This window comes from Lycium ferocissimum, chromosome 4 (genome assembly GCF_029784015.1).
Source record: "Lycium ferocissimum isolate CSIRO_LF1 chromosome 4, AGI_CSIRO_Lferr_CH_V1, whole genome shotgun sequence".
Lineage (NCBI taxonomy): Eukaryota > Viridiplantae > Streptophyta > Magnoliopsida > Solanales > Solanaceae > Lycium > Lycium ferocissimum.
Genome location: NC_081345.1, coordinates 36,204,103 through 36,217,620, shown reverse-complemented (window position 1 = coordinate 36,217,620; position 13,518 = coordinate 36,204,103). Strand labels below are relative to the sequence as shown.

The 13,518-nt window shown below is 32.1% G+C and overlaps 2 protein-coding genes across 3 annotated transcripts; both read right to left on the bottom strand.

Annotated features, from left to right (window-relative positions):
- Positions 1–943: 943 nt before the first annotated feature.
- On the bottom strand, positions 944–3,098 carry LOC132054659 (protein HIGH ARSENIC CONTENT 1, mitochondrial-like). Of its 2 annotated transcripts, none has more exons than XM_059446634.1 (6): positions 2,948–3,098; positions 2,622–2,696; positions 2,175–2,248; positions 1,953–2,023; positions 1,380–1,433; positions 944–1,251 (listed from the first exon to the last, which is right to left on the bottom strand). In XM_059446634.1, the coding sequence occupies exons 1-6, from the start codon at positions 2,962–2,964 to the stop codon at positions 1,138–1,140; spliced, it is 405 nt and encodes a 134-aa protein (XP_059302617.1). In that variant the 5' UTR covers positions 2,965–3,098; the 3' UTR covers positions 944–1,137. The 2 variants fall into 2 exon arrangements, with proteins under 2 accessions (XP_059302617.1, XP_059302616.1); XM_059446633.1 differs by having other exon boundaries at positions 2,622–2,699; positions 2,948–3,093.
- A 2,629-nt stretch (positions 3,099–5,727) lies between these two features.
- Positions 5,728–8,872, bottom strand: LOC132052627 (hyoscyamine 6-dioxygenase-like). The gene is made up of 4 exons (XM_059444247.1): positions 8,616–8,872; positions 7,715–8,010; positions 6,798–7,119; positions 5,728–6,171 (listed from the first exon to the last, which is right to left on the bottom strand). Exons 1-4 carry the CDS (start codon positions 8,805–8,807, stop codon positions 5,923–5,925), a joined length of 1,059 nt encoding a protein of 352 aa, XP_059300230.1. The 5' UTR covers positions 8,808–8,872; the 3' UTR covers positions 5,728–5,922.
- Positions 8,873–13,518: the final 4,646 nt, after the last annotated feature.

Below are 13,518 nucleotides of genomic sequence, written 5' to 3'. Positions count from 1 at the left end.
AATTATTACTCACAGAAATACATGAGATTTAATATAAAATATATGGGGTTTGATTGGAAACTTTAAATACATTGGTTATGCTATCAAATACATGGGTAAATCAAGAACGAAATCAATATTGAAAACTTCAAATATATTGGTTGTTGAATGTTTTCAAATTTTGAATTTTTGATTTTTTATGTTTGAATGTTGAAGATTGGATGGAGGAATAGAAAATGGTTATGGAAAGGTAATCTAAAATCTGATTTTGTGGAAGGGTATGGTAAAAAATACTAATTAATAGCTAATTAATTGATCCCACCGTTATGACCTTAAATCAAGGGGTATGTTTTATTTTTTACTGTGTTACTATGTATTTATAAGCATCAAATACATCCGAAAAAATACCTTAATTTGGGAAAACATAGCTACAAATGGTAATTTTTAAAAGGTAGCTATAAATGATAGGAAACTACCAAAAGGTAGTCATTTTGTTAATTTTACCTTCATGGAATGACTTGGACTACCATTCCTAGATAGAAATAGCATCCATTAACCGCTTCTGGAAAATAACCATTCATATAGAGTTTCCAGTTTCAAAATTAGTGACTCTTTTCAGTTACATGAGTAGAAAAATGGTTATTTGCGTATTTTACTGCACATTCCTAAGCATCCAAGGATGTGGTCTACTGATTAATGAAATGAACTGAAAACGACAAGGCCGTTGCGGGTTTAAATTTCAAAGAAAGACAAAAATACTAGGTCGATTGTGTCTTCCTATTTGTCCAAATATTGATAGACAGTGTTACTCGATACCTATGTTAGTAAAGGTAACAGATACTCGTGTACTCTAAATGCATGCAAACTGACCCGAACTCCACGGTACGTTATAATAAAAATTGGACCCGCCATTGCTAAATATGAGCCTAGCCTACTGGTACGCAAATTTGCTAAGAAATATCACTGCACACGTAATTTATACTCAAATAAACAACATTAACAAGAAAATCCTCTGCACACACAACAACTTGAAATCAAAATGTAACATAAATTTTACATGCTTATTTGAAATGCCACGTTTTTTCATTACATCTCATGAAATGACTTAAAGCATAGAAAATAATTCTTGTGAAGGTTCAACCAATCCAACTGTCGGCCTCATGGACGAAATTTGCAGGCAGTTTTGAATTGTTCAGCAGATTTATCTCCTTTAAACTCATTATCCACCCATGCTGAGTACCCACCTTCCAAATTCCTTACATCCTTGTATCCCTACACAAACATACTATATGTTACGACGTAACTATTTTAAGAAAAAATAACTTTTACTTATGCAGACAAAATTCAGATTGAAATTTTTTAACTTTCTGTCATAAAAGGGGAATTAAAGGGTCACTAACCGCATTAAGAAGATCGACACATGCTCGAAGTCCTCTTCCTCCACTGTTGCACCCCTTCAAAACAGATCACAATGTCTTTTTAATGTGATTTGTCAGGAACAGACGGATCCAACATTTAAATTTGATAGATTCAATCATTGCGTTCTTACCATTAAACTCATTACACTATTACAATTATAGATTTAATTTAAAGTTTGTCAAATTTTTAGTAAGTTTTACCATCTATATTTACGCTCTATGTCGAAAATATTGGGTTCAACATCCGTTACGAGGGTGTTCAAACATGAAACATGGATTCAGCCTCAGCTACGAGGGTGTTCAGAAGAAGTTTTATGTGCTGACCGCTTGATCGTGAAAAAATCATTACGCAAATTAAGTTACTTAAAAGGTGATTATACGTAGATAACTCTATTTAATTAAGAAATTGATAGCTATGAATAAATTAATGATAAGTAACTTACTATAAGACTATAACATGTTAACTTATAGTGATGGTGTAAAAAAAAAAAATCACTATAATGTCCATAAGTGAAATCCTTAAAAAGAATGTTAAAAGGTTATGAGTTTATTTACCACAATAAGATGATCCTCCTTTTGGCACACTGAAGAGACCTGGTCAAGAAAATCTGGGTTTTTTACCCTTCCTGGCACTCACCAGAAGAAAAGGTAAATATTTCTTATATAAATGAGGATTGACTGATATTTAAAATATGCCGTCTAAAAGACTGATTCACACTAGAAAACATTTTATTTATAAGAGAAATACACAAAAAAGATGAAAGTCAAGAAATAAACCTTCATCAGTGAGGAACATGTAGGGAATATTAATCGCTTTATCTATATGTCCTCTGTTATACTCTTCAACTGTCCTGTAAACCCCAAAATAGAGAGAAAGAGAGAAAAAAACCGAGCCTTTATTAAGAGATTAAAATATGAAGGAAAAAAAAAAGAAGGACAATCTAGTGCACAAAGAATCCCGCATTAGCAGAGTCAGGAGAAGGGCCGCACACCAATGGGTGTGATGTAGACAAGCTACCCTAATGCAAGCATTATTGATCGCTTTCGCTTGACCACGCGACCTATAAAAAATACCACAGAGATATATTTATTCCAAACTGCTCCAAGGCCATTAAAATTAATATGAAATTAAATTAAATTAAATTATCGATATTTTTCCTAATCTAATGCAAATTAGTTTACTTTAACAAGATTTTCTTTTTGTAAGGCTTTTCAATTCCTCACCTCACATCTAAGTAACTGTGACCTGAGGAGAGCAGATCCTTTGCACTAATCACATCAACGTGTGAAACATCCTCATTGCTGCCCAGCAAAAAAAAAAAAAATTAAAAATGAAATAAATACTAGTAGTATAATAAATTAAAGTAAAATATCAAAAATAAACTAAGACACGTAAATTGAAATGGAGGCAGAAATAAATAATGATTGAGGTAGCAAAGGGATCTAAATATATAAATTAGCCTAAGAGACATGAAAAGAATCGAAAATAATAAGTGAAACAATCAAACAAATATACCGATTAACAAGAGAAATATTAGAATTTGTGTTACCTTTTTGTCGAATCCATTCTACACTAGTAGGAATTGAAGTAGATCTCTTCGAACTTAGTTTGGCCAGTACTAGTTTTCTTGGTTTTATAGTAGCTCATTGTATGTTTGAGCGTTGACCTTCTTATTGTTGTGATAATAATAAGGGATAATTGTACTACCGGTCAATCAGTTGTTGGTAGATTCTGATTTTCGTTCTTAAAATAGTTGACTAAGCACATTTAACTTTCAATTAACTAAGAATGCATTTTTTGTCCTTTAATATAGGAAATATTTGATATCTAGACTATTTGAGACTATATTATCCTCAAATACGAAGTAGCAGTACGAACTGAACATTAACACCTTGACAATTGAATAGTTTAGCACTTAAAAGTTCATTAAATTTGTGGAGATTCACAATTCGAGGGATCAAAAGTGCACATATCAATTTGATGAAGGTTAAATGTGCTTGACCACAAATCACAAGGACCAAAATCAAATTCTGCCAATATCTGAAGGACTAAAAGCGATAGTTTCTTGAATATTAATAATCACAAAAACTATTAAATAACTCTACAATTAATTGCTTGGTTCCTGTGTTGGTTGTAAGTGATGATACTTCTTCCTTAACTGAACATGGCAACAAGTCACGTCAATCACGCAAATCCGTTGACTTTGCTTAAGCAGCTAATTAACATTTTCTATTAGTAAGAAAAGTAGCAATATATATAGTTAATTTCAAATTGTATCGAATTAAATAATCAATTATACACGAAAGAGACACCATCTTACTTCAAATTTTATAAATGGTTTGTGAGAACAATGGAATCTTTTGAAGCAATGCCAAGTATATTAGATTGTTTCTAAACTTTTTAATAATCATTTCTACTCGAGCAATATAGTCTAGAAATCCTAGGCTGTGAATTAGTCAAATTTTGTCTGTTGGCTTTGGTTTTTTCCCTCTGAGGTTCAGATGCACTTTAACGCTCTTCCTAAACGGTGGTTAAGACTCTGAATGCTCTTTAGTTTATAAATACTTTTGCTTTGGTATGGTAATAATTCAGATTTTATTGTCAAAAAAATATAATCTTGAAAAAATTAACGTAAAAAAAAAAAGACATTAGTGATATTGTGGACAACTAAATTTTATTGAATTTAAATCCACGAGAAATTAAGATAATAATAACTTCAAAATATATTAGTCCGAATAAATAAGTGGGCTGATATAATTTTATTGGGCTAGTCCATTAACTTTGGTTACAAATGATGAGCTCACTTTGTCGAACCCAAGACATCATCTTATTCTAGAGGCCTACTGTGGCGCCACGTGCCAAATGGCGTGGCACGCTAAGTCAAATGAAGGAGCCAATAGGATCACACTACGTGTCAGAATGATGCAGCATGCCTAGTCAAATCAAAGGCCAATGAAGATACGCCACGTGTATAAGTGACATGTTCCAGCCAATCAAATATGACCATGTCACTTCATTCTGATTGGTCAGAAAAGGTTTGTCCTTATCACAACTCTTCCATTCTAGAACTATAAATAGGGGTCTCATAATTCAGAATTAAATACCTGAATTAAAACAAGAGGCCAGAGGGAGCTCGTGGATTAAACGCTACAAGTTTTCTACAAGTTGCAAGCATTCAAGTAGTCCTCTACAAGCTTCAGTTAATCGAAGATCAAGAACGAAGGTAAATCAAATAGCAAGGCGTTCAAGATCAAAGTCAACGAAGGCAAATTAAATACCAAGGCGTGCAAGATCAAATTCACTTGTTCGTCTGAAAGTTATTGTTCGTGGCGGCCATCAAAGTGTTCGTGACGAATCAATTCAAGTCAAAATCAAGTCCATATTCAAAATCAAGCTTTAAGCCCTTGAATTCAAATACAAGTTCAAGATCAAGACCACCAAATTCAAGATCAAGCTCAAAAGCCCTTGAATTCAAGTACAAATCAAGATCAAATCCATTAAATTCAAGATCAAGCTCAAAAGCCCTTGAATTTATATTTGTAAAGAAGAATCAGAGGATTCATAGAGATTGTAACACTCATATTTGAAATCAAATACTACGATTGTTGCGATATTTTTTTGTCTTGATTATTATTTTGTCGACGCGAATTTTATTGTCTACAGATATCTCTTGACTTCTACCTGTGACATAATGACAAGTGGTTGACTGTTGTATAGTTTGCAGCAACTATCAAGGAGACTTCAAGAGTCACATATCGGAAGTGTGCATGATTATAAAAGTAAGGGAATCATCTTTAAAGTGCCACATGAAATTGGAATCGGAAAAGCAAACTTTAACAAAACATAGACTTTGGTTTTGGTTTGTAAATAGTATTTCCTCAATCACTGGACCGCATAGGAGAAATTTTCCTTGGACCGACCCTTGCGCCCATTAACTTCCACTTGTAGTTAGGCCCAAATTTTACTACTGGCCTAGTATCTCCTTTGTGACCGGCCCATTATTTCCTCGGAGAGATTCTTCAATTAGCTTTGTTACCATCTCTGTATCTCATTACCACATGCTATCTACATGACATCTCTCAACCTTTCCACTTTAAATTGGGGCTTCTAACACATTTGACAGCTCAGCCAAACCTAATTACATTCACTAGCCAAAAATAGATGATTAATTCAAAAAATATACATTTGCCGGCTATTATTTTGATGGACGATTATACATATAAAGGGATATTTAAATTACTTCAAATAGAAAAACACGATAAATGAGAGGTAGAGGGGGGAAGGAAAAATAGATGATTAATTCAACTTATAACTTAACTCCAACACATCTTTATTCAAAAGATAAATTTTATTTATATCACAAATTCGTTCACCACACAAAGGAAGTACAATACATACTTTGTAGCATCGAACTGGAAATACAGAAAATAAAAATATAGCATTAAACACACACAATTTATTCCTCATAGATAAATTTTGGTACGCATATTAGCAACACATTAATTTATCCCTCAGGGGGATAAATTAAATTTTATATGGATTGAGTGCAGCTTCAAATTCAGAGGTGTCAGTGAAGTAAACCTTCAAATACTCAGTGTAGGAGAAGGACTTATATTTTGGAGGATTAGTTTCACTTATAAGTGTTTTTGCAGGCTCTATGATGCATTTTCCATAACATGTAGGACTTGTTAAGCATCCAAGAGATATTCTATCTCTGATTGAATTGGTTGCCACTCTGTGTATTCCACTTTCTAACTTCCCATTGCTTATGACCTGAGTAGTGCAAGCCCTAGATTAGAGAAAAAGAAACAAGAATAATATGCGTTTCTCAACACACACAAAATGTATTGATGAAAGTCGCTTGACATGGTTTAGTCATGTCTTGTGCCGACTTACAAATGTAGCAGTCTGTAGGTGTAAAAATAGTGTGTGAAGATGTTAAAAGAGGATGAAGTAGACCTAGAATCACATGGAAAGAAGTTGTCCAGAAAGATCTAAAAAAATTTGGAATCAATGCAGACTTAGCTAAAGTTACAGCAGAATGGAAGAAAAAGAATTATGATATCTCCTAGTTGGGAACCTCTTGCTTTTTTAGAAGTATTTTCCATTTTTATTTTTTTGGGTATTGATGATGACATGAGTTGAGCTTAAATGAGGAAACATGGCCCGTGAGAATTCATATAGCCGATCGGCTCCAACTCTTTTAGAACCGGGACGTATGTAGTAGTTTTTTATGCACAGTAAAATGTACGTGCTTGGTCATCACATCCAGTAGATTTGGCTCACACCCTATATCTATTAAATATGTACATATATTAAATTTTAAACCCAATATTTCATTTAGTGAATTCAGTGGCATCCCGAACCCAGTAACACAAGAAGAAGAAGAAGAAGAATACCTTCAATATCATGCCATTGATGCACACTAATGCACCAGGAATAGGTTCAACAGCAAACCACTGCCCATCCTTCTGACGGCGCACATGTAATCCACCCAATTCTTGTAGAACCAAATTGATAACTCCTCCATCATTGTGTTCTACTGCTCCGGCTGTTACACTTGGATCAGGGCATTTTGGATAAAGGTTCATAGCCATATATTGAATTTGGCTCAGTTCATTGGCTAAGTGATCCTTTTCAAGTCCAAGTCCTTCACACATCAGTTCCATAATCCTCACGCTCGTTTTCCTCACTCCTTCAGTGTATCTTCCAATCACTTCCCTATATAAACATAGTAAAACAAAAATTTACTTGATATAATTTGAATCGGCACGAAGATTAATAACTTGTATGGTCAACGTTTTCAGGAAACTGATAAATGTTCTGAGTAGTAACAAAAATTGTCTTTCAGAAGGTGAAAAAAATTAGTTTTCCCAAGAAGCACTTTTAGAACGTTGACCAAGCAAAAACTGCTACTCTAATATTGGTAGAAATATTCTTTCAATTGATTAGCCAAATACAAACGGTTATTCTTTAGAAATATTTTTCGGGAAACACTTATGACAAAAATTTCTTTTCAATTTATGTAGCTTTTGAAAGCTTGGTTAAATATGCTACTATAAGAATGAAATGAAGAGTTTTGTAACTTGTGATTTTAAACATGTCATAGCATTTGCTTGACTATAAATGTTTTGAAATTTGTGGCCTTAAATATGTATGCCATAACATTTGTGTGGTTATAAAAGCTTATCATCAAGGGAAAAACGAGAATTGTAAAGTTCATTTTTAAACGAAATAATAAGGAAATAATGTTACATAAACTGAAATCCGACAAACTATTTTAAGCTATACATATTAGCACTAATATTTAATTTACCTATATTGTGCTGGCTTTTCAGGCCAAGAATTCATGCGGTCTTCTTTGGTAGGATGACTACAATGCGCAAAAGTGTCTTTCCAGAAAATAACTTCCTTATCATTCTTGCCATTCTTTTTTGGCTTGTACTCCTTTTCAATATAAAGCTTTGGTTTTTGGTCAAGATTTATCTCAAATTCACTCAACTCTTCTTCTTCAGTATACTTTTCCAATTCCTCAATAGGCAACTTGAAAAACTCCCCACAAACTTTAAGGACATCAGCAATCAACTCTTGTGAGACTCCATGGTTGATCACCTAATGATGAGATCATAAACAAGAATTACTACTTTACATAATATAAAAGCAGAGAAATGACAATAATATAATTATATGTTACTCTCTCTGTTATGTTCTAATTTATGTGACACACTTTTCTCTTTAAGTCTGTTCCAAAAAGAATGACATGCTTCTCTAATTAATAAGATGCTTTTATAACCATCAGCGATGCTTCCCCAGAAAATTACACTGTACATATAAGGTCAAAAAAAAAAATCTACGTACAGAAGATGTCGACTCCCCTTAGTTTTTTTTTTTTGTGTTTACTTCTTTATATTTTGAATGTCTTTAGTGAAAATGCTATGACACGTTGGAAGACCAAAAGTTTCAATAGTTTTATAGCCACAAAAATGCTAGTATAACATGTTTAAGACCACATATTTTAAAAATCTTTTTTTCTTTTTAAAACTATATACAGATTTAAACTCTATCACATAAATTGAAACGGAGTGAGTACTAATTACTTGACACATTCATATCAACTTTTATTTCTAAAATTAAAGCCAAATTTTGACATATACATTTGGGTTAGTTTAAAGGGTACATGTGATTATCAAAGATGGGAAATAAATGAGGATTATTACCTGAAAAACTCCATACTCTTGGGAAGCTTTGATGATTTCCTTAACTATATTCTCAGAAGGTAGTGACAAATCAATAACAGGAATATCTTTACCAATGGGGACATTTATGTTCAACCTTTTCTCTGATGGCACCACATATTTTTCAGGCACAGAGTTCGCTTGAGAAGCCCAGCTAGAGATGAGAGATGCCATATTAGTTAAGCAGATATTAGTTTTCTCAAAAGTACTAGTGAGATATAATGTTCAGATAGAGAATGCATTTGTAACAATTTTTCATGCCTTATTTATAGTTGTCCTCAGAGCCGGCTCTAAGGTAAGGCCAGTGACGCCCTAGGGCCCCCCAAATATTGAAGGCCCTAAATTATGAAGTACTATATTATTACATGTAACATACTAACATATATTTTATGTACTCTCTTCGTTCACTTTTATTTGTCCACTATTTCAAAAATAGATTTTCATTTTTACTTGTCAATTTTCGCATATCAAGAGAAAAAACAATTTATGTATCCTGTTTTACCGAATTAATTACTCATATTTTCAAATCATTTTTCAAATCTTAAGACTATACACTAACTAATACGGGTATCATGGTAAAATAATCACTTCATTTATTATTTCTTAAGGGGTGTGCAAAGTCCATACTAGACATATAAAAGTGAACGGAGGGAAATTTATTAGTAAAGATTTCAAATTTTAACATTTATAAAATTTAGTAAAAATTGTATGGTAGAGTGAGTAAATAACGATAAATTTTCTCTTATTAACTAAATAACATATTTACCTTCTCATTAATTCTAATTTTTCTTTCTCTATGTATGGTATTTTATTCATGTTTATCATGATTATTTTCTAATTCAACTCACTTTCACTAAATTAGCTACTTCGTTTGTGATATTTAATTGATTCATGCATCAGAAAGCAAGTTTTTTTATGTCTTATCTTTTAGCTAAGAAATCCCCAGACAAGTGTCGCAAGGTTTGAAATTCAGTGGATAATAGGCTCTCCTTTTTACCTTTTTCGACTAAATACCATACTTTTGTATATGAGAGTTACATACTTTGACATGTGTCTTACCTACACATCAAGCGTTACGCTCTCACCACTGGATCAAAGCCACATGGGCTTCTTTTGTATCTCATTATTATATAGCGAAAAATTCAAGGAACTTTTTATATATTTTGGCTTTAGGCCACCAAATCTGTTGAGCCGCCCCTGGGGGTCCTTGCCAAATATTTTAATGGTATATATATACATCTCACAATTCATGATCGAGTTTTCTAATAAGAAATGTATGTACTCTTTCGGTTTCAATCTGTATGACATAGTCTGAATATAACGGAGTTTTAAAAGAAAATGAAGATTAATGATCTTAAATATGTCATAACATTTGTATATCTATAGAACTTTTTGAAACTTGTGAACTTAAACATGTCATAATATATGTGTGGCTATAAAAGCTTTTTATGAAGGGTGAAATGGGAAGTTCATGTAAACTTGATTGTTTTCAAATTTGTAAGTGGGCAATTCTTTTTTAAACGGAAAAGAAAGTATGTCGAATGTAAGGATGAAAAATGGACGGTTTGTGTTGATTTGGGCCGGTCAAAATAATCTGAATAAATAAATTGATCGTAACTCAACCGTTCCCAAAACTTAATTGGGCTTAAATGAGTGAGCTAAAGATAAGCTAAACAATGGGTAACAGCTCAACTCACCCGCTCTATACCAATTTCAAATTGCTTGTTTTCTTATAATTTGTTAAATTACCAATAAACACTAATAAAAGTTTTTTTCCCTTTTTTAATTATAGTTATATAGAACATATCAAACATAAAAAGAATTATTTAAATATTCTAACAAGATATCTCATAATTCAATTTGGGCTACATATTTGCCTCAAATCAGCGTAACTTTTAGATAAATTGAATTTGAGCGGATCGAGATGAGCTAAGTTAATCATTGTCGGATCAAACATAAAAAGAATTATTTAAATATTCTAACAGATGTTTCATAATTCAATTTGGGCTACATACTTACCTCAAATCAGCGCAAATTTTAGATAAATTGAATATGAGCGGATCAAGATGAGCTAAGTTAATCATTGTTAGATCATTACCCGCCCAAAATTGCTTGGACATATATGGGTGGGTCATATTTTTATGGAATAATTTTGTCACCCCTCGTTGGAGTAAAAACCAGCACCCAGTGGCGGATTCAAGATTTTCACTAAGGGGGTTCGAAAAATAAAAATATAGAGTTTGGGATTTGAACTTGGAACCTCAAGATATATTTTGAACTCCATTAACCACTGAGCCAACCTCTAATCTTGTATTTAGGGGATTCAAAATCTATATATTTACATTTAAAAAAAAATCCTTATATTATACAATGCATTTTTTGCCTAGCAGCATGTATTAATGTTGATATTTCAATAAAGTATCTAGGGCAAAGGTGCAAATATACCCCACTAATCACGAATTTGCGATTTAGATTAAAAAAATCGGACGATATCCCCCGTTAACAAAGTGGTTATATATACCCTTCACATGGTCGTTACAAAATGGTCATAATATAAATATATACCCTTTGCTTCCCATCATTTTTTACACGAATAATTATGGGGTGAATATACCCTTTTCGCTAATGGGATTTTTTTTAAATCATTTAGCTTATTTTTTTAATTAAAAAAAACTCATGTGGTTTTAAAAATAGTCCACCTATTTTTTTTAGTAGACATATTTTTCTAACGCCACATGGTAATTTTTTTCCGTTGGTATGTCATATCTACGCGTATTTAAAAATATATCTCTGTGGCTTTAAAAAAATACCCCACCCACCAATAAATTGTTTTATCATGGAGGCTTAGAAAAATATGTCTACTAAAAAAAATGGGTGACTTTTTTTTAAAGCCACGTAGTATTTTCTTTAATTAAAATATCAACTAAATAATTTTAGAAAAAAATTCCGTTTTTGAATAAAAACGCAGATATTTGCACCATACTAGAATCTGTATTTATAACCATGTTATTTACACCACTTTTATAACGGGGGTATATTTGCACCTTTTCCCAAGTATCTATATTTTAGTTTAAAATCCAGACATGAGAAATTAAAAAGATAATTTTACTTTTAAAGAGATTTCCAACAGGTTCGCATTAATTGTGTAACACATTAAGTGAATTGAATAGAGAATTTTGTTAGCAAAATAGAGCATCCAACAAATAACACAGCTTTGAGATATTATGGAAGTTTTTGTCATCTGAAACTTATGTCATTGTGCAATGAAACATTAAACATAAAAGAATAAAAAGTTGCAGTGATTATGATATCTTGAATGACAACAGAGATTAGTCTTTAAAAAAATAAACTATGAGGGATGTTCCTGAGCTTTCCTCTTGAAAATAGTAATCAAGAAATCTGATCCAGCGACATGATTATATGAAGACAAACGTAATTATTTTATCATAAGCTTAAAAAAGCTAATCTTCTAACGAGCTCCCTGTTCTGTTTACATAATAAATAGCAGCAGTTCACCTACTCAGTGTCTTTTTTTTTTTTTTTTTTTTTTGATAGTTCATTTTTAAATGACAATTATACTTTGTATTAAAAGATACTTGGTAGCTTTGGACGCCAAAATAGAAACAGCAATATCGTTTGAATGGTTTTTCGCCTCCAAACTACATTCTTTTAGATCCATAAAATTTTTCATTGATTGTTATTTTTTAGTATAGTTGTTTAGTAAATATGACTCTTTTTTTTCACTCCTAAACCTTTTGGATTAGGGTTTCAATTTTTTTGTTGAACAAATTGAAATATTGTGAGAACTGTTAGACCACGGTCTAATATTTTATAGACATTAGGACTTAGACGACGATGTAATGTTTTGTCAATCACAGGGGTTATATTAGCACAACTTTTAAGAATATGGATAAAAATAAAATGGTAACCTAAAAAAGAGATAATTGTCTAAAATTAGCCTTGGATCCATTGTGTGGTTGTTTTTTTCTCCCCTAAGATGGAATTTTTGGAAAATCTTTAGTTTATTGATAAGAAAATTGTTCTTGGGCTTAACTCAAATCCAACAACTAGCTTATGGAGTGAGAATTGTTCAAGATCATATAGAAGAAATTGCATGATTTGTCCTTCAAATTGGCTGGTCTTTAATTTTTATCCTTTAGAATTTCAAGTTATGCCTAGGAGGCATAAGTTCTTTAGTCATACGGGGCATAGCTTATGAGATATTATGATGTGAAAAAATAAACGTATGCTCTGCGGAAAAGTTATTATTTGTTATAAGGAGCAAAAATTAAGAACCAACACAAAATAGGGGCATACATGCCAATGAAGGAGACAAAACTTCCATTCCACAATAGATCTAGGACAAACTCAACGCCCCAGCATGTTTGCTTCTCTTGGTACAAACTGTTCTTTGCTCCAAATTTAATTCATACCATCGCTAATCATTTAGAGTATGTACTTTAAACCAAACTTATTGATATACTTAAGAGTAATGCAATCCCGAACCGCAGAAAAATAACATATGCTCTAATTAAGATGTTAAATTTTTTCCGTACAGTCGAAATGTTTGAATAAATAAGTTAATCACGTAATAAATAAAAATAATATACCTATATAATTGTACTACATATATTTAAGATAACTGCCTAATTAGAACGCCTGAATGACCATACAGTCCATACTTATGTGCAATCGTGTTAGTTTTACCTGTCTAAGGCCTCATTTGTTTGCACTTATTGTCTAAGATAATTTGCCTCAAAGCATTAAGCTCATTTGTTTGCATTAAGATCTAAGCACTTATTAGGTCTGAATAGGTCTTAATCATTAAGATCTTAAACCAAGTCTTAGAGCCTGTTTGGATTGGCTTATAAGTTGCCTATGTTCG